At 40.9% G+C, this 27,222-nt stretch overlaps 1 protein-coding gene across 8 annotated transcripts in view; it reads left to right on the top strand.

Moving 5' to 3' along the window:
* The window catches only part of Acsl5 (acyl-CoA synthetase long chain family member 5), a 41,095-nt gene that overhangs the window by 13,428 nt on the left and 445 nt on the right, over nucleotides 1-27,222 (top strand). For 2 of the 8 annotated variants that reach the window (XM_015494793.2, XM_015494797.2), the window contains exons 2-22: nucleotides 2,959-3,014; nucleotides 3,174-3,358; nucleotides 5,678-5,786; nucleotides 9,767-9,831; nucleotides 9,947-10,048; nucleotides 11,933-12,032; nucleotides 12,818-12,996; nucleotides 13,789-13,821; nucleotides 13,910-13,961; nucleotides 14,724-14,797; nucleotides 15,128-15,205; nucleotides 16,325-16,459; nucleotides 18,831-18,965; nucleotides 19,428-19,523; nucleotides 21,510-21,582; nucleotides 21,852-21,940; nucleotides 22,231-22,347; nucleotides 24,506-24,649; nucleotides 25,484-25,585; nucleotides 26,091-26,162; nucleotides 26,536-26,682. In XM_015494793.2, the coding sequence (XP_015350279.1) occupies nucleotides 3,203-3,358; nucleotides 5,678-5,786; nucleotides 9,767-9,831; nucleotides 9,947-10,048; nucleotides 11,933-12,032; nucleotides 12,818-12,996; nucleotides 13,789-13,821; nucleotides 13,910-13,961; nucleotides 14,724-14,797; nucleotides 15,128-15,205; nucleotides 16,325-16,459; nucleotides 18,831-18,965; nucleotides 19,428-19,523; nucleotides 21,510-21,582; nucleotides 21,852-21,940; nucleotides 22,231-22,347; nucleotides 24,506-24,649; nucleotides 25,484-25,585; nucleotides 26,091-26,162; nucleotides 26,536-26,676 (2,052 nt within the window). In that variant the 5' untranslated portion in view covers nucleotides 2,959-3,014; nucleotides 3,174-3,202 and the 3' untranslated portion in view covers nucleotides 26,677-26,682. Of the gene's footprint in view, nucleotides 1-1,413; nucleotides 1,509-1,936; nucleotides 2,033-2,958; nucleotides 3,015-3,173; nucleotides 3,359-5,677; nucleotides 5,787-9,766; nucleotides 9,832-9,946; nucleotides 10,049-11,932; nucleotides 12,033-12,817; nucleotides 12,997-13,788; nucleotides 13,822-13,909; nucleotides 13,962-14,723; nucleotides 14,798-15,127; nucleotides 15,206-16,324; nucleotides 16,460-18,830; nucleotides 18,966-19,427; nucleotides 19,524-21,509; nucleotides 21,583-21,851; nucleotides 21,941-22,230; nucleotides 22,348-24,505; nucleotides 24,650-25,483; nucleotides 25,586-26,090; nucleotides 26,163-26,535; nucleotides 26,683-27,222 lie in introns of those variants that run through there. The other 6 variants (XM_015494798.2, XM_015494799.2, XM_015494792.2 and 3 more) reach the window with 5 other exon arrangements.

The following is a 27,222-nucleotide window of genomic DNA, read 5'->3' on the forward strand; positions in this document are numbered from 1 at the left end:
AGAGTCACATGAAGTGGTTGAAAATCCTTTCTAGGGGCTGGGGTTGGGGCTCAATGGTAGAGCACTTGCCTAGCATGTGTGAGGCACTGGGTTCGATTCTTAGCACTGCATATAAAATAAAATAAATAAAATAAAGGTCCAACAAAATAAAGGTCCAAAAACTAAAAAAATAAAAATAAAAATAATTAAAAAAAGAAAGAAAATCCTCTCTAGTGCTAGTGTCATAAGGTTAAAAATGTGGGACATTCAAAATAGGGAAAAGACAACCAAAGAATGGGAAAAAAAAAAAACATTGCAATATTCTGATAAGGTTCTAGTATCTGGAGTATAGAAAGGAATCTCACAAATCACAACAAAAAGACAACCCTCTTTTAAAGAAGCCAAAGAATTCAAATAGACATTTCTTCAAAGAACAGATACATCACAAGTGTAGTAAAATACTTCCAAATTCAATACTTTACACTGGTTAATTCTAGTATAATTCTAGTACATGGATTTTTATTTCACTTTTTTTAAAATGTTCATCTTCTCCTCAAATTGGATAACTGGTCAGCAATAGGAAACTGAGTAAGCTATCACAGTCGTGAAATAAATACAGCCTTCAAGATCTTCTACAAATAAAATCCCTTGTAGATGTAGGCAAGTCCTTTCATTCTCATGAAACTGGGGTCTTGAAACTTGTAAATCTCTCCTTCCTTCGTAATGCAGTGGTCGGTCTCGCTCTCTCTGTGGACAATAGGACCCAAATCTGTGTAAAAGGAAGAGTCAAGAATTGACAGAACATGGTCCAAATTAAACAGGGAGATATGTTCTTATTTATCTCCCAACTTTTAAAACTTGCCACTAGTTAAAATTGAGGTTTTACAATATTCAGTCCTCTGGGTTATCTAGGGAAAAAAAAAAAAAAAACTGACAATGTGGTGACCCTGGCCCACATGACTATGTGGTAACAATCAGCTGAGATTGACAGCAGGTGCCCCCTTGAGACCAGTCAAGGATTCTCTGTCCTTTTTATCCCACTGGGTTACCTGCCAGGTTATTAGCCCTTCCTCCTCCCCTCTTACCGCCCCCCTTCACCACTAATGAAGAGAAGCTTCACCTTTAGAAGCTACTCTGAAGATCTTATGAAGTCCCCCCCATTAAAATGTTAACTTTGCCATCTGGAGGAAAGGGCAGAAGTCCATGGTGCCACAACTTGTTCCCATAGTGGAGAAGAGGGGTACAGGTAAGGATCCCTTAATTTGCAGGTGGGACAGAGGCCGAGGGGAAAAGCCCAGATGATAAGATCTCGCCAGGCTGGTGGCAGTGTCCCAGCCTGTGGGGAGGGATGGGGGGCCGAGTACAAAGCAGACTTCTCCTCTCCTTTGGCACTCCCTCTTACTCTGTCACAATTTACACTGGGGTTGTCCCCCTTCCCAGGTTGGAGTGGCCAGCCTAAAAATGGTGTCCTGTAGGCTGTCTCCTGAATGCTTTGCCTCCTAGAGTGCCACTCCACCCTACAAGTCCAGGTACCACAAGAACTCCCAGCTGTCCTATTCCTGCCCAGTGATCACAATAGTGCCCTTGTTACGTAACCCAGCACCCGGGGTCCTTGCTTTTGTTTTGCCCTCTTTTTCCTCCCCCAAATGCAATGTGGAAGGAAACAAGGAGGTGGGGATTATCATCCCAGTCTCTGGGAGTTTAGGTGTCCTTTACAAAATGGAAAGGGACTACCCCCAAGTCAGGAAATAACCAATAAGGGGCAGAAAAATTCCTGCCCCACAAAATTTGTAGACCTAATAAGGCTTTTCTTAGATTAGAGTGAAGTGTTTCCCTTTACGGAGAAGTTTCCAGATGCCAGCTAGTGGCCGCTTTCCCAAAGCTCTAAGGGCAGTTATGATCTTGATCTGATAAAACTTTTTACTGGGCTTGTTTTGCTCTTCTGATTTTTGAGTAGGAATGTTTGGCCTCTTCTCTGAAATATTGTTCCACCAAGCGTTGTCGTGAACTTGAAGAATGCAAGTGGTGAACTTCATTTGCTGTCATCTGTAAGGTGCCAAATTCAGACTCCTTGAACACTGGGATTAGAATCTATCTGAACAATTAGTTGTAATCTTACAGATTTTACTAGAGAAGCCACAATGGGAAATAGTGTGTGGATTTGGACAAGTCACTTTATCCTTTGGGAGCTTCCATTTTTCTCTTCTGTGAAATAAAACTTCACAGCATTGGCTGAATTAAATGAACTGAACCATGCAAAAGCCCCAGCCCAGTCCCTGGGCACAGTCAGTGCTCATTTGCTGCTATGCTTATCCTAACCAAGACTGAAAGTAATGAGACAACAGCAGGGGTATATTCCTAGGACGTGCCCCAAAGTTAGTTCCTCCTATTGGAATGGTTTGAAGCTGAATGTGGCTGGGAACTACAAGTTGGGTTGGGGAAGCTTCTGTGGATTTAGTTCCTTGAGATCTTTTCCTGTTCTAAATCTTCAGGGCTTGCCCTGTGTTGAGTCCACTTGCCAGCACCCTTTCTGAGTACTGGCTAACGTTTGCCTCGTGGAAAGCTGATTCCTTGGGGCTCCCCAGGGCAGAGGATATTGAACACAGAAAATTGTAATGCTGTTGATCTCAGAGAACCTCTTGACGCTCAAAAAGAGAAAGCAATATGCAAGGCATATCTGGCAAACAGGAAACGTCCGTAGTGCAAAATGATTTATTTCTAAAACCTATGACGTCACCTCTCCGGAGCTCTGCTCTTCTGTTTGGTTTATACCGGGGAAATCCAATGGGAAGAGTCCTCCTGACCCTCTATGGGGCTGGGCTGGGAAGGCTGCCTGGTGCACCCTTCTCTACCAGCTTATGTTGGGTCCAGAAGGCCTTCTCTGGACTCTGTGGGCCAAAAGCAAAAGGGCAGTCATTTCTCAAAATTGCCTGGGAAATGATTAACTGGTTTCCTTTGATCCCTTCTGCCTTGTGCCAGGACAGTCAAGTGGCCCGGGGTGGAGAACACACTCTATTCTTTCCAACATTACTAAGGTAAGTATTGGAAGCAAAGCCACTCGAGAGATCTAGCTCTGTTTGGAGAATTTGAGTGTGTGTGTGTATGTGTGTGAAACTTCTGTAAACAGAAGTATTGAGTAAAAAAAATACTGCCACTTCCTCTAACTTTTTCTTTCTCGCTATTTTTTTTTTAAGGTCTGAATTTCCTGCTGCTATTCACAAAGATGCTTTTTATCTTTAATTTTTTATTTTCCCCACTGCCAACCCCTGCACTGATCTGCCTCCTGACGTTCGGAGCTGCTATCTTCCTGTGGCTGATCAACAGACCCCAACCAGTCTTACCTGTCATTGACTTGGATAATCAGTCTGTGGGAATCGAGGTAATTTTCCAGTCGTCTTTATAGTTTGTCAACCTTAATCAAGCACAAACGACAATTCAAAACCTAGGGATAACTCACTCAGAAAGGGGACAGAGATTCGATGTAGCTTGGGAAAGTGAAGAGTTTACTGATCAACAGACAATCTACAAATTTAAATTTCTAATACTAGCACATTTCCTCTTGAAACAAAATGAAACCACAGCTTGATTGTGGGAGGCCAGTAATCTAGATCAAAAGCTGGCAAACTAGATCAAAGGCTGGCAAAATATAGCCCTTGGGCAAAATAGACCTTTTTTGTGAAACTGGCAATCCAAGAATAATTTTCACATGCTTAAAAGGATAAGTAAAAAAACAAACAAAAAGGACAGATGATATATATTCCACTAAGGCCACCTTTTCATTAGCTAGCTGTATAGGAGAAGTTCGCTCGTCATTGGTGTAGATGACGGAGCGGAAGGACATTTTCATAGAAATGTCTTAAGAGTGGCAAAGAAGTCATTTCCTGGAGTTGATTCCAGCTTTGAGTTTAATATTCATTCTTCTTAACACTGGCAGAAGTTGAACTGGGCTCCTTCCCCAGGGCTTTCAGTAGGATACCTGGCTTTCTGCTGTATCTCTGAGCAAATTGAAAGCTTCAAGGATATCGTCTTCATCTTTTCTGCCTTCTGCCTCTATGAATAGCATCGTCCATTTTTATCATACACCCTCTTCAGAGAGAAAAAAAAAAAAAAAAGCATTCCCGCTCCTTTGCAGACTGACTCCTTCTGTTCTTTGGACAGTCTTCTTTCATCCACTCGGGAATCTTACTTCAAGGCTCCCCACCCCCATCTTCTGGTACATTTCCACATTCAGGGCCTCATTGCCATCTCCCTACCCTGCTGCTTCAGGCTGCCCTCTCCCCTCAACCCTTCCCTTTCCCACCAGAGTACTTTAGGAGCAGTCTGCCCATTTCCTCTTCTGAACTTCACCCTGTCGCCAGACTGACCTTTTATCACTCTCATCTCCTCCGAAGAGCTCTGGGTCTTCCTAACCTACCCTCCAAAGTCAATGGCTCCTCTTTCATCCTTCCTCTCAATTGACTTGACACTTCTTTCTTGCAACTCCCCCTCCTTATCTTCTAATACCCTTCATGAGGTGTTTTCCAGACTCCAAGGAAGTCTTCCTCTGCTACTCAGGCTCTTTCCCTTCCTCTTCCTAGGGTCTCCTCAGCATGCCTTGACTCCTCTAAAGCAGAGGTTGGCAAACATTCTGTAAGGGCCAGCCCATTCGGTAACTACTCAATGCTGCACTTAAGTACTTAATACTTTCCCGGAGTGAAAGTATCAGACGACATGTAAATAAGTGAGCTTGACTGTGTTCCAATAAAGCTTTATTTATAAAAGCAAATGGCAGGCCAGATTCAGCCCACAGATTGAAATCCGCCAATCCTTTCTCTAAGCCCTTATAGCTGAGAAAGCATATCCGCCATGACTTGAAAATGTTCCTAAAGACTGTGACACCTGCCTCTGACTTTCTAGTTCCAATTTCATTGCTGCTCTGGTCACTCAAGATCTGCACGTCTCTATTGCACATCTCTTCCCGCATGCGTACCCGCACATGGCCTTGATCCTCAAGTTCCATCTGGTATCTATAGATGGGTCCCTCTCTGCTCCCTTTTTCTCCATCACCATGTTCTCTAGCTGCCTATCAGACTCTGCGTGTGACTTTTGGCCCTGATGTCTTAGTTCAGGTGTAATTTCACCCTGATTTATCTTTCCTCTTTCTCTCCTCTACCTTATCCAAACTGCAGGTGACTGGTCAATGTCTAGTTATCCTCAAAGTCCCTATTAAAATATCCTTTCTTTTCTATTACCTTTCTGCTTCATACAGAATTGTTTGTTTGTTTCCCAAATTGTGTGTGTGTTTTCATTACAACACGTACATTCCAGTTTGTTTTTCCCTTCTTACCCAATTACATCCCCCAAACCCTGGTTTGTGGTAATCGAGGGGGAAACTCTTTTGTCTTAACTCTCATCTCCAGTGTTTGTGTGGTGCCTGGAACACATAGTATGCATTTAGTGCATGTTTGAACTTGGTGTGACTTTTTTTTAAAGATGCAAAACGATGCCTATCATCTCGCCTTTGCATTCACATACATGCCAGGGGTTACCAAAACATAATTGTGACAATCTTTATTTAGATTATCAAAACATTGATTGAATGGTAAAGGGAACATTCCCATGACCTCAAAAATCAGCATTTATGTTCTCTTCAGTTCAATCCGTTAAGGTTTTGGAATGAGAGACTTGGACTTGGCCTCAATTCTGTCTTGTGTCTTAGGGAGGAGCACACAAATGTAGTTACCAGAACGACAACGAGCTGATGCGCTATTACTTCCCAGATGCCAAGACGGTGTATGAAATTTTCCAAAGAGGACTCGCTGTGTCTGGTAAGCCTGGAAGTCTGGCTTCACTTGGTGGGGTCTGAGGTGGACTCTGCCTACCTTCTCCTTCCCTGTCTCACTTCTAAAACCCCAGCTATTTGGATGCCACAGTCCAAGTAGAATCACAATGTATGAAGTACAGGCGACATTAGCAAAGGATCGAGATGTATGCTAGAAACAGTGTAGGGCAGATGGTTGAAACCCAACCCACTTCTTTCATTTCCACCTGTATAACCTGGCACTTTGCTTCTCTGAATCTGTTTCTCATATAACACAGGAAGAAATCTTTCTGCCATATTGTCATTAAGGAGTTGGGACAATGATGTGTCACTGTTCTGCTGAACTCGCCAGCACCTTACATTTGTTTAGGAATATGCTTTTTGTGAACATACTTCCTTGCATTTGTGCCTGGAACGTTTGAGTCAGGACTAGCTCTTAGGACTCCTGACTTCTCACCTGTCATTGATCCAATACAACGCTCCAAGCCCACACTGCCACTCTGAGTATCACAGAAAGCATTTTTTTCTGGGCTTTCTTGGAAACAATACCAAATGAACTTTGATAAGTTTGTTTGGAGCAGATCAAGCCTTTATGTCTCTATCACTGCACACAATGCTAGGCATCCATGTTTCTCTGGCTTACAGCTCTCTCTATACATTTTTTTCTTCTAAGTGACATTGTGCCAGGTATAGGTTTGCTTAGGTGGCCTCTTATCCCTCCTTTCCCTTTTGCCTGATAACTATGACTGTGACGATGTTAATAGCCAACTCCCATCAAGTGCTAACTATGCAATAGCAATAGGTACTACACATGTATCATTTATTCAACCTTCCCTCGACTCTCAGGATCAGCTACTGTCACCCCCATTTTTACAGATGAGGAAATGAAGACTCAGAGTTTCTAGGGCATTCCCCAGGTCATAGAACTAGAAAATGTTGGAGCTGATACTGAAATCTAAGTCTGTATGACTAAATTGTTCTACTTGAGGTCAGCTTTCAAGTATTTGATTAAAAAGTTACTCCTCCAGACAGTGAAAGTTTAATTGTAAAGAAAACTTCTATTGAAGGCTCCACAGGGGGCTACACTTTGTATTCATTTGTTTGTTAGCAAATAACAAAACACAAACCAAACTGAACTTTAATTTCTTTCCTTCTCTGGCAACTGCAGATAGAAGATGGCTGAAATAGCAGGATTTCCTTTGGGACTTTCTGGTTTTATTCATTGAGCATGTGTTATCATTTTAACCCCAAACAAGTCATTTAAAATGTGATATGGGGCACATGAGATACCTCATTTAGGATTTTTTTCAATGCTAGCTAAATTAAAATTAAAGCAGTAATAGTAAAATGGTTCTTAAGCCAGGCTTGAGGGGGAGGGGCACATGCCTGTAATCCCAGCTACTCAGGAGGCTGGCAGGAAGATCGCAAGTTTGAGGCCAGCCTGGGCTATGTAAGGAGACCCAATCTCAAAATCAATCAATCAATTAATCAATGATTTCTTTTTTTCTTTTTCTTTCTTTCCTCTTTTTACTTTCCAAACTATGTCTGTAAAATATCTTATGTAAACAGGCATGAAAAGGGATTTGGCTGCTTCCATAGAAAAATGATATTTCTGAGAAAAAAAAAAGAAAAAAATGACACTTCTGGTTTCATCTAGGGCTGAATACAACCAGACAGAATATATTCTTTTAACTCCTAGCCAATAATTTATTTATGTTGAGAATCACCTGGGGATATTGTTAAATTAATATATCTTCTGATTTCACCTTGGTTCCACTGGGTCAGAATTCTAGATGGTGAGACCTGACACTCCCCAGGGTGTGTTGAAAATACAAAGCTTCAGGGGAATTCTGTATATCAGAGTTTAAATCCTACTTAGCTTAGGGTGGCTACTTTGTCCAGAAGTTGTGAGTGGGTGACGTTAATCAAAGGCTTATGCTGCCTGGTCAGGAATTGGGCTAATGGGCTAAAGCTGACTAGGGCAGAGTTTAATGAGACCTGAGTTGTTGCCCTTTGGTACCAATCATTTGACCTGCCCCTTGGGCAGGGGCCTCTCCTAGCATTTGCATTTATCAGGAAGCGATAGGAGACGTAGTCTACTTCTTCCATATTCATCAGCTCTACTGCTTACTGGGCAAGCCTGAGGAAGCTGCCCCAGTCCTTCATAATTCTTAGTACCAATTGGGGGGATGACAGTCACTGGGAAGACCAAAAGAGTGACTGTGCTTGGCATGCAGTAAACATTCAATAAACAGCAGCTCTCAGTAGTGACTAAGGTCAGGACAGACAAGCTCATTGGTAGACCACCAGAATGCACCCCCAGGGAGCAGTGGCTCTAAAGGGCTGGCTGGTCATGACTTGCTAGCTCAGGGAACAGAACAGCCTGAGACTTAACTTCTGGGGCCTTCATGCAGCTGTTTAACAGGAAAAAAAAAAGTACCAATGTTTCCTGTGGACAGTCTCTTTATTTACTTTTTATATCTCTTTAATCAGAGTGGCTATCTCTTTCCTGCTTTCCTTCCTTTTTCCCTCCGTCACTTGGGTGAGAGATTCATTTATTTGCTCCTGAGTTCCTAGTAACCCTCCTCTGAAAGCTTCCGTTTGGCAAGACCTGAATTCCTCTCAGCAATTTGGCTAACTCCTCTATATAAAATTTCCTTCCCTTCTATTTTTCCATTAAGAACTTGGCTCCCCTCCAATTTAGATGTGGCGGCTTCTCAGCCACCTACAGTGTTTCCATAGCCCAATGCCACTGCACCCCTGGCTGAGCTGGACGAGTGGAGATAACTACTCTAGGAAGTAGATAGATGTTCCCAGATTTATTTTAAATTTAGATAAAACTGAGTAGCTGAGTTCAGAAGTTTAATTCTCTTATGGTCACTTCATTAGCTTGTTAAATGACGCTTAGACTTTAACTTCTCAAACTGGTCAAACCAGAAAAACATTTTTAAAATATGTTCTTTACTGTCTGTGAGTGGGTGATAAAACTTGATATGTCATTGGTGGGAGAAAAGTAAATGATCCTAACTACTCCACCAAAAAGTGTGATGCCAGGTGACAAAAGCCCCTCTCCTCTTCCCAACCCACTTATTTTATTCTGGGGGACTGTTTTAAGAAAACATTCTAAATTTGAATTTATCAATTTGAAAATATTTGTTGTATTATCAAACTTGGAAATGACCTCTAAATACCCACAATGAGATAAAATCAGCAGAGCACTTCATCCAACTGACATTGAAATCTCTACAGAGAAGTAATGTGTGAACATTTATATCAAACCGGGAAAGAAAGGGTACCAAATTATTCATTCCAAATATGCAAGTGAGCATAACTATAACACTATGCAAAGGAACTGTGAAAGAAATTTATGGTATTTGTGTGATCATAATGAAGATTCATATTTGAATTGTTTCTGTATTTTTACAAATATATATATTTGGGGGGTGGTACTGGGGATTGAACTCAGGGCCACTCGACCACTGTGCCACCTCCCAGATATGTTTTGTATTTTATTTAGAGAAAGAGTCTCACTGAGTTGCTTAGCGCCTTGCTTTTGCTGAGGCTGGCTTTGAACTCACAATTGATCCTCCTGCCTCAGACTCCAAAGCCACGGGGATTACAGGCATGTGCCACTGTGTCTGGCTACAAGCATATATTTCTTTTATTATAGGGAAACTCAATCCAAGATTATTCAATACTGGATGTTGGTGTTCACTTGTAGACTTTTATTTGGCCACATTATGTGGACTAGGCCATATAGTATTACAAATGTTTTGTAATATTTCCTAATTGTTTTAAACATAGTTTCTAGGACTCTCTGCTTTTGATAAACAAGTACTCACTGCCTTTGAATTTCCTGGACATATAGAGAAGCTCAGATTCTTGCTGGAGTTATCCTTCATGCCTTCTCTCTTCTGGATGCCCCTTTATCTTCTCTGGTCTAAGTCATCTGCAAATAGAGTTGATTTTTTTTAATGTTATTTTTAGACAATGGACCCTGCTTGGGATACAGAAAACCAAACCAGCCCTATAAGTGGCTATCCTACAAACAGGTGAGTCAGGCCCATGGTTTTAGAAAGATTGTTTTGCTCTTATATCCTGAGCTAATTTAGTCTTTTAATCTTGACCTCTTCTCTTTCTCTGTCTCTCCTCTCTTCTCTTTTGTAGGTATCTGATCGAGCAGAGTACCTGGGCTCCTGTCTCCTGCACAAAGGATATAAGCCAGCACCAGACCAATTTGTTGGCATCTTTGCTCAGAATAGGCCAGAGGTAACTATGTTGAAACTGAACATAGCCTAATGCCACTGCTCCCCTGGCTGAGCTGGATGAGTGGAGATAACTACTCTAGGAAGTAGATAGATGTTCCCAGATTTATTATAAATTTAGATAAAACTGAGTAGCTGAGTTCAGAAGTTTAATTCTCTTATGGTCACTTAAAATAAAGAAAATTATTTTCCCCCAATGCAGCTTTGTCACTTGCTGATGGATCACCAAAACTATTTTAAAATTTTATACTGCTTATTCTTCTGTCTGAAAGAGCTATGACTCAGAGCCTCCTTAATTCCTGATTGAATGCCCAGTGCCCTAGTCTGGGTGTTTGGACTTTTATTTCCTAGTGCAGCATGGATCATTTTAAATCAGTCTGATTATTATATGAGGAAAATAAGGACATTATGAGGGACTGCCAAATCCAATCTCAAAGGTGTTGTAGAAAGGGATGTGTTAGTATTAGAACCACAATTTGCACATTTGACCAGTATTCAAACTGGTTAACCAACCCACCTATCACTATCGAGTCTGCCCATTGCCGTCTTTGTGGTGTGTTGGAAGCAGATGTTATACATCAAGATGATTTAAACTAATCTATCTCCAAGTTTCATTGAAGTCATTATGCCCAGTGTCCTCAGGGAAAATTTTTGTGTGGTTGATATGCTTGCTGGAGCCAGTTGCTTTAGCAAGAGTTTCAGGTTCATCCCCCAAACAACTGGCTGTACTTGATGGTGAATCTACCTTCTCCAGGCATGTTACATTCAGCCTCAGTAAGAGGGTTCTTGGCTGTAGTTTAGGAACTTAACACCAAGCAGAGTGTGTTCATCTGGTAGGGTGCTGCAATAAAGCACACAAGATCAGGAGTAGGAAGGTTTGGTTTCTCCAGAGGCCTCTCTTCTTGACTTGCAGGTGGCCACTTTCTCGTTGTGTTTTCACATGGACTTTGTGCATGTGCATGTGCATCCCTGCTATTTCTTCTTTTTGTCAAGGACATCAATCCTATTGGATTAGGGCTGCATTATTAGGATCTCAGTTAAGCATAATTATTTCCTATAGGTAATTATCCATCTCAAATAGTCATACTGGGAGAGTTAGGGCTCCAACATGAATCTGGGGGAAGTATATGGGGGGCGGGGAATCAGCCTTCATACTAGACCAGCATTTAAGGGCCACCACTAGCAGATTTTGACCTATCTTTCCAATTTTATTCCTTGTCACCCTTCATGTTTGCTAGTATGTAGACACACTATGTCATGTCCTCTTGTCTTTCTTCATCCCCTTCTTTGAATGTATTCTCTTCCTCCATCTCCATAACCAGACCCTTCCAGCCCTCTACCATTCTGTCCAATTTCCATCTCTTTCCCTAAAGCAGTCCCCAGATAGCCATGACCTTGAAGTGATCTCTGCTTTACCTGCCTCTTATGGGTGCAATGGACCACACTCTGTCTTTGAATAGTGGTCTACCTTCATATTGTGGTTCTCTGCACCCATCTTTTTTTTTTTTTTTTTTTGAGAGAGAGAGAGAGAGAGAGAGAGAGAGAGAGAATTTTTTAATATTTATTTTTTAGTTTTCGGTGGACACAACATCTTTATGTGGTGCTGAGGATCGAATCCAGCGCCCCGCGCATGCCAGGCGAGCGCGCTACCACTTGAGCCACATCCCCAGCCCCTCTGTACCCATCTTATCTTGCTGGTTTAACTAAATAATTTATAGCGGTATCAGTGACAGTCTCTAAGGCTAACTCCACAGAGTTGTTCTTTTCTTCTTCTTTTTTTTTTCTTTTTTACATAAATGTACCAAATAAGCATTTGTTGACTGAGTGTCTGAATTAAATACTTCTCAAAGTCAATGTCCAGGGCTTACTTGAACTTCTCTTCCCACAGTGGGTCATCTCCGAATTGGCTTGTTACACATACTCCATGGTTGCAGTCCCCCTGTATGATACCTTAGGAGCAGAAGCCATCATATATATTGTCAACAAGGGTAAAAGTTTGCTATTACATTACATCTTCATTCTTTCCCAATGCTAATTGATTCTTCAATTTCTACTTTTTGCTTTGTTTTATTTTAGCAGACTTGAAATGCCTTAGTGAGATTCTCAACAACTGAGTGATGCCCTGTCTTAAAATTAAATCTGAAGGAAGGATTAGGGATATATCTCAGTGGTAAAATGCCCCAGTGTTCAATTTCACCACAAAAAAAGAAAAAAGAAAAGAAAAATGCCATGGTTAAACAAGTCCATGTTCAATGGGAAAGTAGCAGCCCTTTTATATACCCAAGATGTTACTTTTTATCACAAAACTAGAAGATTGAACAACAGACATCAAAGAAGCTTTCTATTTTTGCAAACAAGTATCAAAAAAAAAAAATGCCAACATTTAAGAATCAAGCAATGCTTGTCTAGTGAAAGTTTCCCCCTTTTTTCTCTCTTACACCCTCCTCAAAATAAAACCCGTGGACAGGATCCTGCCTCAGCTATCCATACATGTTGTCTGACTGATTTCTGAAGTAGAAGGAATTTCATGGCACCTCAGAAGCTGTCCATGTATTGGCAGCAAGCAGGAAAACTAGGTGTCTCTGTTTCAGTGCAGCTCATTCATTATCAATGGAATGTTTCAGCGATTGCTCTCTAAATCTGACTTGCTGATATAATCTTCTCTGGGGAATCTAGTAGTTTTGAAATTTTTTGAAAATCTGTTTCTTCTCATAAGACAATCAGATACTTAGCAGAGCAGGAGGGTGACCCCTGCCTCTAATTCTGCTTTCAGCTAATATCCCCACAGTCATCTGTGACACACCAGAAAAAGCCTCAGTCCTAATAGGGAATGTGGAAAAGGGCCTCATCCCAGGCCTGAAGATGATCATCCTCATGGACCCCTTTGATGACGAGCTGAAGAAGAGAGGAGAGCAGTGTGGAGTCGAGCTCCTCTCCCTGTTTGATGCTGAGGTAGGATTTTGAAGCAGCTTGCAGCTGGTAGGCTGCTCTAACATCATGAGCAACTTAAGGAACATCTACACAAAGCCAGGGCTGCCGTTCTCCATAGGGTGGTGGTATATGAGGAGTCAATTAGACTCATGCTCAGAAGCTTTAAGAATAATTTCTTCAAAACCAATCAGAAACCTACACCAAGGAGGAGAAAGTTCTCTGGCCATTTGCACAGACTTCTAAGCAAAATGTGTGGATCGAGAGGTCAGCAATGGCTAAGGATGTGGCTCCTGGAGCTAGGTTGCTGGGCTCATGTTCCAGCTCCACATCTGTTAGGTGACATTAGGCAAGTGACTCCATACCTCCCTTTCTCCACCCATTAAATGGAGATAAAAATAGGCCCTACCTCACAGGGGTGCTAAAAAGTCAAATGAGCACATGTAAATTACTCAGGGAAGTGATCAGCCCTTTTTATGCCCTGACATGGGTAATTATTCCTATTATTCAAAGATTTAGTTATGGTCCTAGATGTCTGAATCTTGAGTATGGTTGGAAGTTGGGACATTCAGGATCTGCCCTCTTTAGGTCAATATTCTGAAGAAACTTCATGTTCCTTCCTGGGGCTTCCGTTGTACCTGAATATTGGCTTCTGGGTTCCATCCAGGTTGGAATTTTGGTTATATTCCTATAGAGTGTTCTCGTGGGAAAGGGAAAGAGAGGGCTGCATTTGTCACAAGTCTGTTCCAATGAATCTCTCTCTCTCTCTCTCTCTCTCTCTCTCTCTCTCTCTCTCTCTCTTTCCTGTTCATGTAGAATCTAGGCAAAGAAAACTTCAGAAAACCAGTGGTAAGTTTTCTCCTGCCTGAATTTGAGTCTTGCCATGGTCCACTCTCAAAGCTCATGGTAGACTAAGTCCCTGTGCTTCTCCCTCTAGCCTCCCAACCCAGAAGACCTAAGCATCATCTGCTTTACCAGTGGAACCACAGGTCAGTGCCACAAGGTCCTGCCAGGGTCCCTGGTCAGCCAGAAGCATGGTGGGCTACCATCCCCATCCTTAGTTCTTACTTCCAAGTGTTTTGAACGTAGAGTCCCAAATAGAAAAAAAAAAAAATCAAACAAAAGTGAGTAGATTTCACTGAATACACATGGAGGTGTTTACATTCTATGGATGTCAGGGGCCTTAAAGATGATTTCATAAAGTCTATTTTTTCCCCTCAACCTCTAACCTCTCTTTATTAGACACCACTGGGATGGTTTCATTCATTCCATCGGGGTAGCTCAGCGACAGTTTTTCACAATGGGCTGTACTCCTCCCTGACATCTCCCCAGCTAGTAGAGTGCTTAATCATTTTAAATGTAGCCCATGATGGTCTACAGTTACATCCATTCCAGGATACCTGGTTTGTAAGGGTCATAGCAATACTATTAGGTAACATTGTTAGATCTGAAGTCTCAGACATATGAACAGCACTGGAGGGATTTACTTGATTTTTTCTTTTCAACCGTGTCGCTCTCTGAGATCGTGGCTCTGCCCTCATGGCAGTAGAAGGTCAACAGTGCATTGAGTAGTAGACTCTCTGGGGCATTCATCATTCCTAAACAGAGGCATATACATCCACAAAAAGACAGTGACAGGGAAAAGTTCCTGGCTCTCTGAACAGAACCAATTGAATGTAGCTGCTTTCAAGGCCAAAAGCTACCTATTAGCTACATAAAAGGGCTTTCTTTGCACCTCTTATTTCCTACAGGTGACCCCAAAGGAGCCATGATAACCCATGAAAACATTGCTTCAAATGCTGCTGCTTTTCTCAGATGTCTGGAGGTCAGTGGTCATTTGAAAAAGAAGCCCTCATTAAAATGTGAACCAGTTATAAGATTTTTGTTCTTACAGTTAGAAGAGACAGAGAAAAGGGTGGGGGGGATCAGGTTAAAGGCCTGAGAATAGCCTTTATCTGCAAGGCAGTTATGTTTTCAAGCCTTCGTCTTTTAGGATCACTGCAAATCTTACTCTCTACGCAGTTCAAAGCAGCTCTTAGAGTTACACAGTGTGCAGCTCTGGCAGTCCCAAGAAGGGGGGTAGCTTTTAAATCTCCATTGGACGAGAAAGTTGGCATTAATCCACTGCTGCTCCTCTTTGTCCCCTGATCTACAGCATATTTTCCAGCCCACACCAGAGGATGTGACCATATCCTATCTGCCCTTGGCTCATATGTTTGAGAGGGTTGTACAGGTGAGTGTCCTATGTTCCTAGCATGTGTGTGAAAAGGAGGGCCTGACTTGCTGGTCCCACATATATTCCAAGTTAGCGATGCAGCACTTACAGCCTTCTCTGAACTGTGTCAGCTTCAGAGAGGGAGTTGGCTCACTTGAGTCCAAATCCTGGCAGGACCTCTGACCCCCTGCAGACTCTTCCTCTGCTGAGCCTGCATGTGCCCAAGGAGGCTCGTCCTTGCTTCTGCCTTCATAAGGTATGAGTCCAGTGATCCCCATCAGGGACTTGCATGTCTGCCCTGAATTCTGAGCTGACACATGAGATACTGTGTTTCCCTTTTTACTTTATACTAGCTAGACTTAAAAAAAAAAAAAAAAAGATCTTGGGTTAGAGAAGAAGAGCCTCCCCAGAGAGAGTCAGGGAAGGAATCTTTGATCCAGATGAGATGAGAGATGTCCCCAGGGATTTTTCACACCACATCTGAGTGTGTAAGATGGTGTCACCAGCACAACTGGTGCCGAGGAACATTGTGCTTCTGCCTTCTGGGAATGGACTCTGGGTTTTTTCAGCTATTCTGAGGCTGATTTGATTTGGTTGATTGACCTTTCAAAAGCATAGGTATAGGTATGGTGGGAAAACCTCCTCTCTGCTCCCCTCTTCCATATTTCTTCATCCACCTTATTGTTGGTTGATGTATAAAATGTCAAAAGATGAGATTTAGTTGGTTGAACTAAAGCATTTACATGTGATTGATTTTTAAAAAATTGATTCTAGTGAACCTTTAAAATATTTTGACACTTCTGAAACAGGGGTGGTCTTAAAATTGAAGGCACGTCCCATTTTGACAGTTTTTCTTAGGGATACTTAATGAACCCTGTCTTATGAAGGATGATATTTTGGGCTGTTGCACAGAATTGTGGTGGAGTTGGGGCAGGACCTGGGGTTCACAGTCTGTCTTATCTTTCCTGCCACCTCAATAGAAGTGAGCTTCCATTCTTTCTTGGGGAGGCTCTTGGAGTCCTGGACAGGGGTGATGTACCAAGAAATGTGCCCAGCAGCTCATTCTCACTTCTTCATTCCCAGTCAAGACTGAAAGTGGTCCTGTGTTCTGAGCCTCCTCTTTGGTTCTGCTTTCAGGCTGTCCTTTACTCCTGTGGAGCCAGAGTTGGGTTCTTTCAAGGAGATATCCGATTGCTGCCTGATGACATGAAGACACTGAGGCCTACAGTGTTTCCCACAGTGCCTCGACTCCTTAACAGGATCTATGATAAGGTACTGACCTGCTTGCTCTGAGATGGAGAGACCATCTGTAATCTAGGCCCATGCTAGGGCTCTGAAGGACTGCGTAATATCAAGAAATTAGCTTCACCTCCACCCCTCAGTCTTCAAGTATCTGTTTAACGCCATACTTGCAACTTCTGCTATGAGAAACCACAATAAATGAAATCCCCTTTTCTCTGGATAAGATTACTGATCTGAGGAGGTACTCAACTCAGACTTGGGGAGCCCCTTCATGTTCAGCCAACTTACTGGGAAGTTGTTACTCTGGTTTATATGTGCTTGTAATTGAGATTCTTGCCAAGGCACCAGGCCCTGTAATATACATTTCAAATGCATTCTCTCATTTAATCCTCACCAAAACAGAAAAGCACATTTATTCCTATTTCTGATAATGAGGAAACTGAGCCTTGGAAGTTAAAGAACTTGCCCAGAGGCAGGCACATCTAAGGAGGAAAAAGGGCAGAATCACACTGTCACATAGTTGTTTTAGCTGTCATTGATCACTGCTCATTGGGGTTTGCAAAAGGTGATCTTTTCTTCCAATTCTAATTTTATCATTTCTCCTGCAGTCATTAGCTGAGATCTCATCACAAAGACTTAGCAAATATTTAATTCTTTCCTTTAATTAATCTGTCTTCAGAATAATGAATTGTTGTCCCAACAATCTTCAAAAGTGATCACTGAAAGGTTTTTTTGTGTGGGTATTATTATGAATTCATGATTTTCATATTTGTTTAGACATTCTTTTTGATATTCAAATTGTCCCATCTTAGAAGTTGGGAACCACTATCAAGTTGCTCATGTGTCCTTCTGATATGATTCCAGTAGTCTTTGTTAGGTTCCTTGCTTTCTGATTACCTAAGATCATCTTATGTATTTCTCACCTAAGTCTTGGATTGACTACTTTCTCCAAGTTGCCATTGAAGCTGGGATTTGAAGACAGGTGGTATAAAAGCTTCTCGTAATTCCATAGTCTTGTGGAAATAATAAGTAACCATTTTCATATGCTTTGGACTCTACTTCTGAGATCCCAACTTACCCAATCACTCTTGGACTCTTACCAGAGGCCAAACTGGAGTGCCAGGTACAGAGCAGGCATGGTTCTAGAGCAGCGTGCATGGACATCGAAAGCCCAAATCTATAACAGAATTGTTAACAATTCTAACTGTTCTTCATCATACTATGTTATTATTAGATTGTGTTGTTATAGTTTTTCTGTTGTTGGACTTTTTTTTAGAAAGATAGTATGTTATAATATTGTAATACCTAACATACAATTTGCTTCTAGAACTTATTTTTTTAAATGGAGGGCTTTATTAACATAAATCTGTAATTCTAAGTCTTTGTTAGTGTCTTGTTAGCAAAAGAGTGAGTTGTGTGACTGTTTAAGAAATCTCTTATGGTTCAGAGACAGTGCAGGCAGCACTTATTGTAAGTCTTGGAGAAAGTGAAATCTTGGTAAAATGATAATGTTATAAGCATGAATAGAGCCTAGAGCACAAGTTGCATTAGAAGGAGAGAATGAACAACCTTGATTGTTGGAGACCAAAAACAGAAACATAAACATAGAAGATGGCTAGAGAGATCTTCTTCAAATTTTCAACTGAAAAGAACTGGATTTTTCTTGAATCTGAATTCTTGTACAGTGAAATCTTGAAGGCTGGCATATGGAGGTCAGGAGTTATTTGCATAAATATAGGAGTTTCTTTGAGCCACTTGGGAAAACTCTTCTTAGGGTAGGAGTCTGGTGGATGGACTATATTATCACCATGAAGACCAGGGAAATAACGTGAGCTGGGAAAATTGTGTCAAATGGTCAAGGTCAATGAGGAGAAACCATTTAAGTAGCAAAGAGAATTATATTTCATATTCGGTGGCTCAGAGCATTTTTGTTAATAGAGAAATATGGTAATTGTCCAAGATTAGGGTATGTAAACCTATCATAGGGGCAGGGGAAGGGAAAGAGGAGGTATTATTTTTAAAAGTCAGAATCCTTAGCCCTTCTTTGATCTGCTACATCAAAAGCTCTAGAGGGGTACCCACTGAGTTACTTCTTAATCTCTTTTTTTTAACCTAGTGACTTTGTAGGTAGTCTTTCTTGATCACCTTTGGCTTATCTAAGTTGTGAAAGTTGTTTACCAAGGACCAGAAATCTGGGAGGGCCAGAGCTCTGAATGTAGATACTAAGTTCATTGCTTTCTGAGTGTGGCTGTAATTCTCTGGGCTCATTGTTATTTAGCAACCCAGTTCATGAACATGGGACACTTACATATGAAACTAGAAGGCATCATCTATGGTTTATTAATGACCTTAGTAAGTATCTCTGGTAGACGTCCTACTGAAAGGAGCTGTCACCCTGCAGGTACAAAATGAAGCCAAGACCCCCCTGAAGAAGTTCCTGCTGAACCTAGCTGTTTCCAGTAAATTCAATGAAGTGAAAAATGGCATAATCAGGCGTGATAGTATATGGGACAAATTAATCTTTTCAAAGATCCAGGTAAGTTGGGTAGGTCCTAGACAGAGCCAAGAAAATAGAGTTCAGCACACTTTGTCCTTCCTCTCAAGTTTGAGCATTACTGTAACCAAGACTCTTCACCTTTTATATTCCTTTCGTACAACTTTGCCACCAAAGAGATTTGGTCAAAAAGAATAAAACAGATTTTATGTAGGTACTAGAATTCTCTATTATTCTCCTGTATGGTCTGTTGAGATTATGAATAATTCAGGGGACCCCAAAATACAAATTATTTAAGGTACTTAAAAATATATATAAGCTCTGGTTCTGGCCTGAATGGTGATAACAATAATAGCTAACCTTTTTGGTGCTTTTCCACAATGCACATAATCTAAGTGTTTAATTCTATAACAACATTGGGTAGGCTGTTATGCTTATTTTACACTGGAAGAAACTGAAGCCAAATAGAAAGGTTTCAGCAGATCTTTTGTTTCTATTGAACAGGACAACCTTGGTGGGAGGGTTCGTGTCCTGATTACTGGAGCTGCCCCCATCTCCTCTTCGGTCTTGACATTCCTCCGGGCGGCAATGGGATGTCCGGTAAGATTTTGCTTTTGCACAAATAGAACTCACTACTAAAATAAAAATGAAAACACAATGAAATGTACCAGAGAGAAAGTCATCCAAAAAACTCAAAATCAAAAGAAAACATCTGACTAGTCAACTCTTTATGCATCTGGGTATAGAAATCTTTGCCTAAATGGAATCTGGGTTCTAGAATATTGTTTTAACACTATCCTATCAGAATTGCTCCTTGTCAAATAAAAAGCCACATCGTCTTAATGGTTTTACAATAGTTCTTTGAATGACTCAAACGAGTCTACTATTAATAGCATTTGAGTTGCTCACCATTTTTTCACTGTTATAATCAATAAAGTGCTAAAGGCATGTGAATTCTTAAGTATTTATGCAATTGTCAATTTAAATCCATGCAGGTAGGAATTACTGGATCAAAGTGCAGGCGTCTACATCTATATAGACCTATATTTACATGTTAATGTATATAATCAAACTCACCTCCAGAAAGATTTTGTCCTTCATATATATTCTCACAAATAATGCCCGATGCCTCATTTTCCTGCATCTCATCTCACTAGAGACAGGTTTTGTCATTTAAACCTTAGCCAATTAGTGATCTCAAAATGAAAAAAACCATATTGCAATATTTCTTTTATTAACATTGAACATCTTTTCTATTGCTTATTGACATTTGAATTTCTTTCATGAATCCCTTTATTAAATTTTTTCAGAAAAATGGGCAAAGGTTGATTCTCTCTCATGCTGCTAAGAATTCTTCATATGATAATAAGATTAATCTTTGTCGTAAGAGAAATATTTTCCTGGTCTCATTTTTTTTTCTTTTTGCCTTATGTATTACTATTTCAAATGTTTAAGTGGTAAGATTGGTTGTTTACAATGTGTGACTTTTGAATTGCTTAGACAGAACTTTCTAAATCCCCATTATTTCATAAAAGACTCTTCCTACCCATATTTTCTGGCAACCTTATGGTTTTCCAGTTTTTCTGTTTCCATTTCTATCCCATCTGGGCTGTGTAAAGGGACTGGGCATGGATACTGTCTAGTTGCTTCCCCACTAATGGATAACTAGTTTGCTCATTCAACCACTTATGCACAGCATGAACAAAAGAGAACACAGGCACAGACTTGTCCTCATAGATAATGTCCCTGCCCATAAAACCACAATCAAAATGGATACCCTTTTGGCTATTCTTAACATTTTCCTTTCCCTTAACCTCTGAGACAAATAGACCAGAAAATCCTGCTTCCACCCCCACTTATAGACATGTCTTCTCTAAGCCTTTCTGCTTATCTCTACCAACACTGCCTATCATAGCCACACCCACCACTGCAATAGCCTGTCAGCTTACTTCCTGCCACATTCTCTCTCCAGTCAAGATTATCTTCTGTACCAAGGGTGGCCAAACTGAAGCACAGGCCAAATCTGGCTACCTTTATAAATGACATTGTACTGGAATACAGCCATACCTATTCATTTACGTAAGACCTATGACTGCTTTTGTGCTATACTGGCTGAGTTAAGTTGTTGAGACATAGACCAGATGGCTCCCAAAGCTGAAAATATCTTTACTTGTGCAGAAAAACGTTTGCTAACCCCCGTCCTTTATCAAAGCCAGAGCCATTTTCCTTTAATAATGCTGCTCCATTTCTTCAGTTCCTTCAATGGTGTTCCATTGTCCAGGTTCAAATCCAGGTACCACTGGGTAGCATATCACTTAATAAATAATTTGCATTTTCCCACCTACTTGAAATGCCACATTCTTACTCAGTTTCCATACTTTGGTTTGTTTCCGAACCTTTTTGGTTTTTGAATGAGCCCTCAGTTGTAAAGACTTAATAGCTGGGGCATACCTTCCTATCTAGTTTTTAAGAGACTAAATACCTCTGACACTTAGAAACTTTGCTTTCCTCAGGTCTTGGCCATAAGGCGTGGCTAGCTCATCCTTTACCTTGAGTAAGTCTCAAAGCTCTTGTTGGGTTTCCCAGGTGTTTGAAGCTTATGGTCAAACAGAATGCACAGCTGGCTGTACAATCACATCACCTGGGGACTGGACATCAGGTAGGCCCTCCATCTGCTGGGCAGAAAGTGAGAAGAGTTCCAACTGAATGAAGACTTGGGAGTTCAGATTATCTTGATGCTCCAAAACAATGTGGCAAATGCAAACTTAAGGTTTGGGTCCCAGCTTGCCTATTTTGACACTTCAGCTTTGGTACCGGATGATTTTTCAGTCCTATTTTTTTTTAGAGTTGATCCATCAATATCTCAGAACTATGCCTGGGATTATCACTTTAATGGTTTCTGAGCTAATTCAGAGAGGTGTGTTCTAGGTCACGTTGGTGTCCCTGTGGCTTGCAATTATGTGAAGCTGGAAGATGTTCCAGACATGAACTACTTCTCAGCAAACAATGAAGGAGAGGTGGGTAGGTCATGCCCTATAGCCAGAGAATCATGATTGGTAGAGAGGTTCAGATCAGAAAGAGCACAGAATTATGGGCAGCTTTGGGTTGGGCTCCGTTGAGATCTTTATCAGGGATTAAATATCTGAGATGCACTTTTCGATTCCCTACAATGGGGACTAAAACATGGTGTTCTTTCCACTGTAGTGAAAACAATCAGAGGACTAAGGTGGGAGCAGGTTTTCATAAAGCGCCCTGCTGAGAGTGGCAAACTTTGCTATTTTACAATCTCTTTCTGTCTGGTGTGCAGATCTGCATCAAGGGCACTAATGTGTTCCAAGGATACCTAAAGGACCCTGAGAAGACACAGGAAACGCTGGACAAGGAAGGCTGGCTTCACACTGGAGACATTGGTCGCTGGCTTCCAGTAAGTATTTCTTCTTAACTCTGAGAGTCTGCTACTGCACCAGGGAGAGCAATCTAGGGAGACGCTGGTGGCAATCTGCCTATTGTAAGAGAGACAGAAACGCAAGAAGGTTACTTAGCTGAGGCTGTTAGAAGGGAAACAGTGTGTATCCTCTCTGGCTTGTGGCTTCCTCTTTACTATAAAGAGAAAAAACCTTCAAAGAGCTTGGCCAAGGAATTGGGAGATCTGTGTTCTAGGCATAGCTTTTCCAGGGACCAGTAATATAAAATCCTGAGGAAGTAGGCTAACATGTAATTCAGACCTGCCAAAGCTAGAGAGATTTTCTTTCTCTAGGCCAGATTACTTTTGCTATTTTGACCACAATGTTATAGAAGACACCAAGACCCATATGAGTTGAAGATTTTCTTCTTTCCCAATTCCTTATTAAATACAATGCTAGCAGTAGTTAATGGTACAGGTACTGTTTCCAGACTAAAATTGAAAAGTGGGATTCTTTTATAGGTTAGATGATCCTAGACTTCAGAGTTGGCACAGATCCCTTGTCATTGGAGACATCCACTTATCAGAGAGAACATTTGGCCTTTGGTTTTATGGGATTGGCTTACTTCATTTAGCATGATATTTTCCAACTCCATTCATTTACCTGCAAATGCCATAATTTTATTCTCTATTAATGATGAGTAATATTCCATTGTGTATATATACCACATTTTCTTTATCCATTCATCTATTGAAGGGCATCTAGGTTGGTTCCACAGCTTAGCTATTGTGAATTGGGCAGCTATAAACATTTAAGTGGCTGTGTCACTGTGGTTTGCTGTTTGTAAGTCCTTCGGGTATAGACTGAGGAGTGGGATAGCTGGGTCAGATGGTGGTTTCATTGAAAATTTTCCAAGGAATCTCCATACTGTTTTCCAGATTGGTTGCACCAATTTTCAGTCCCACCAGCAATGGATTTTACCCCACATCCTTGCCAACACTTATTGTTGTTTCTGTTCTTGATAACTGCCATTCTGACTCGTGTGAGATGAAATCTTAGAGTAGTTTTGATTTGCATTTCTCTAATTACTAGAGATGTTGAACATTTTTTCATATATTTGTTGATTGATTGTATATCTTCTGAGAAGTGTCTGTTCAGCTCTTTAGCTCATTTATTGATTGGATTGTTTGAGGGTTTTTTTTTTTATGTCAACAAACCAAAATTTAAGTAAGATTCAAAGAGTGCTCAACAATGAGACCTCCAAGAACATGGTCCTAATGATGTAGTTCATAGTTTGGGATCTCATAGTATAATGCTAACATATGTTCCTATTTAATAAGTGTTCCCAACTCTAATAAGGAACTTATTATTAGAGCTGGGAACACTTATTAAATAGGAATGTAGGTAATAGGCAATAGGATGTAGGCAATAGATATGTACCCCTCACTGGGGTTATAAAAGGTTTCTCTTTATTAATCACTTTCAGATAATGTTAGGCTGAACTGATGAGTCAGCCTCATTGATCGTTGCAGGGTTCAGCCTATTGTCCTACTTCCAGTGTGATCATGTGGACTTACTTGCCACTTGCCCCAGTTTTACAATATCAAATCCTTAAGAACATAAGCTCCTTAGAGAAATGAAGCTGAAAATCACCTCTTGAGGTGGCTGGTCAAAGGGCCTTCCTCAGCCCAGCTTCTGCCCAACAAGCCCAATTAGTGACTTGCTTGACCTAGTACAACCTGCTCCTGGACAGAACAGGAGGGAAACAGAATAGAGCATTATGGAAGGGGGGAGAGCAAATGAATTCAAAAGTCTTGGTAAAGATAACTCCTGCCCTACTCCTGAGAGTCCTGGAGCTGGAATAATTGGAAATTAAACTATAGAAGATTGACAGCTTCAAAATGTCTTTATTTGTTGAGGCACCATTTGCATAATCCCAACAGGCCAGTGACTCTTTTTGAGGCTGCCCCTTGACTCTCCAGTGTAGAGGGGGCTCTTGCTGGAAGATGCTTCTCCTTCCTCCAAAGCCAAGAAAGAGAAATGAGAGACTCTCAGAAGTCTCTAGAGAAATCAGCTTTAAAAAAGCCGCGCTTCCCTCCTGTGACTTCCTCAACCTTCTCACTGACATCACCCCCAGTGGCTCAACACAGTACTCATGCTTTTATCTGCCTCTTCCAGAATGGAACTCTGAAGATCATTGATCGGAAAAAGAACATTTTCAAGCTGGCACAAGGAGAATACATTGCTCCAGAGAAGATAGAAAACATCTACATCAGGAGTAGACCAGTGTTACAAATTTTTGTACATGGGGACAGTTTACGGGTAACAGACCATTTTAAAAATAGGCTTTTCAAGCTCAGACTATGCTGGTTCCTGTAGCTATAGTATTTTTTTTTTTCTTTTTAGTACTGAGGATTGAACTCAGGAGTGCTTAAGCACTGAGCCACACCCCCCAGTCCTATCTGTTTTAATTTGAGACAGGGTCTCATTTAGTTGCTGAGGGCCTTGCTAAGTTGCCAAGGTTGACCTCAAACTTGCAATCCTCCTACCTCAGCCTCCTGAGTCACTGGGATGACAGGTGTGCACCACCGTGCCCAGCTGTGGCTACAGGAAATTTGTATGAGTGGATTTAGGATGAGAAGATCCTAACTTTTAAAACTAAAGAAATAAAGCTACTTTCTGAATTTCAAGTGAGACAATACATATGAAAAAAAATTGAAACTATGATGGACTTTGTAAAAATAAGAAGTCAGTCAATTTGTTAAAACAGCTATATTCATGGGTAGCTTTTATCCCATGATGAAATGAGTGCACTTCATTTCCACTCCCCTGGTTTGTTCTGTCACAAAAAACTCTTTAAACTTGGCTTTGGAGTTGGGGGTGGGTATTGACCTGGAGATTCTTTAAGCTTAGAGACCATACCACCTCTTTTTGAAGAATCAAATTCGGATAGAATGTCTTTGTAATGAGATATGCTGAGTGGGGAAATGGGATGAGATGTCCATGGGAGTTTGAAGTATTGGTAAGGAAAAGAGGTACGGAATTTGAAGTTTGAGAGCAGGATCTATTGTAATGGTAGGTTCTGCTTTCTCTACCCACGGGGGACACCCTTACACTTGTTCTCTCACACACTTGCACCTCATGGTTCTTTTCTAGTCATTCTTAGTAGGAGTGGTAGTTCCTGATCCAGATGCGCTTCCCTCATTTGCAGCCAAGCTTGGGGTTAAGGGAACTCTTGAAGAACTGTGCCAAAACCAAGTAAGTGTTGTTTAGAAAGAACTCATGCATATCCATGGGCTCACTGTGAGGGAGAAGAGGCTCTGTCAGCTGGGTACCCCAAATCTCATCTCATTCTGAATGTAGGAACAGGCTCTTCATGCTTCTGTGACAGGGAGCTGCAGCCCAAATAGACTGAATAGTTTTATTTGATTGTGGGATAAAAAGGGAGTTTAAAAACCAAAACTCAAAATTCTTTTTATAGCATTATATTCCTTGTATGTATGTGTGTGTTGGGGGGTGGGGGGTAGAATGGGAAAATAAGAAAAAGGTGCCATCCGGAGAAAACCCATTAACATTTAGATTTGCATTCTTTTCATTTTTTTTCTTTTATAAATATAAGGCACACAATGTGCTTATACATACTTTTATATCATGCTTTTATCTGGATCAATTTTTATAGGCATTTTGAGTTGGCTTATGCTTAGCCTTTCATTTAAACTCTTTTTCAACTGGTCATGCTTTAAGTGATGTTTCCTGTTCCTAGATTTTAAAGGAAGCCATTTTAGAAGATTTGCATAAAAATGGGAAAGAAGGTGGACTTAAATCCTTTGAACAGGTCTGTACCTACTGTTGATGCTATCCTGGTCTCACAAGTCAAGCTAGAAAGTTTTATTTAAGTTTCTATTTTTGGTGGGATTTGAATACATAATTTCCTGGACTAGGGGTGTAGATCAGTGGTAGAGCCTTTGCCTAGCATGCACAAGGCCCCAGGTTCAAACCCCCATCTTTTTAGGTACTTGTGCTGTTCCTTTTTGCTGTACATTGTTCAGTCTCCCTACTCGTTTCTTTCCCAAATTATAAGTGCATGAGAATGGGCCTGGGTTACTGTGAAATAGTCTTTGAAGTTCTTCATAGACCACTCAGGGCTGCACAGAAAAGTCCCGATCACTAATATAAATGTGTATGTGTGTACTCATCTCATCTTCTAGGTCAAAAATATCTTTGTTCATCCAGAACCGTTTTCCATTGAAAATGGCCTCCTGACACCAACGCTGAAAGCAAAACGAGTAGAGCTCTCCAAATACTTTCGGACCCAAATTGACAGCCTCTATGAGAGTATCAAGGAGTAGATGAAGGTATTTATGCTAAAGGGGCCTGGAGCTATCTGCCTGCTCAATCCTTGTTGCCTGGTGAGAAGGTGGATTAAAAATTATTCTATTCATTTTGTTGTCCCTCTTGTTTTTACCTATGGAACTCTCAAACATAACTTGTTATTTAATACTAGGAGAATTATAATGCTGAACTAAGTACTGTTCTGCCATCTTAACCATTGCTGGCACCAAGGCTGCAGGCAACATGCCTTTCTTCAAGGACCCAGTCCATGGTCTTTGTCCCTTCCTCATCATTTCTAACCTTAATGCCACTTTTATTGGTGGTCAGTAGCTCAAAGGTCAAAGCGACCCTTTGCAAAGTTTTTTTTCTATTATCTTAAAACCTAGACGGCCTGCAGGCCCAGCACTTATTTAGTCCTCCAAAGTTCAAATCAAGAGATCTTTGTGTTCTGATAAACTGTTTACAGTTCATGTTTTCTAGTTACTCCACAAAACCTAAAGTTCTAAGTTTTAACCTGTCACTCATATTAGCCATAATTGAGACAAATTTCTTCTTTGTATACC

This window comes from Marmota marmota, unplaced genomic scaffold (assembly GCF_001458135.2).
Source record: "Marmota marmota marmota unplaced genomic scaffold, marMar, whole genome shotgun sequence".
In the NCBI taxonomy this organism is placed as follows: Eukaryota; Metazoa; Chordata; class Mammalia; order Rodentia; family Sciuridae; genus Marmota; species Marmota marmota.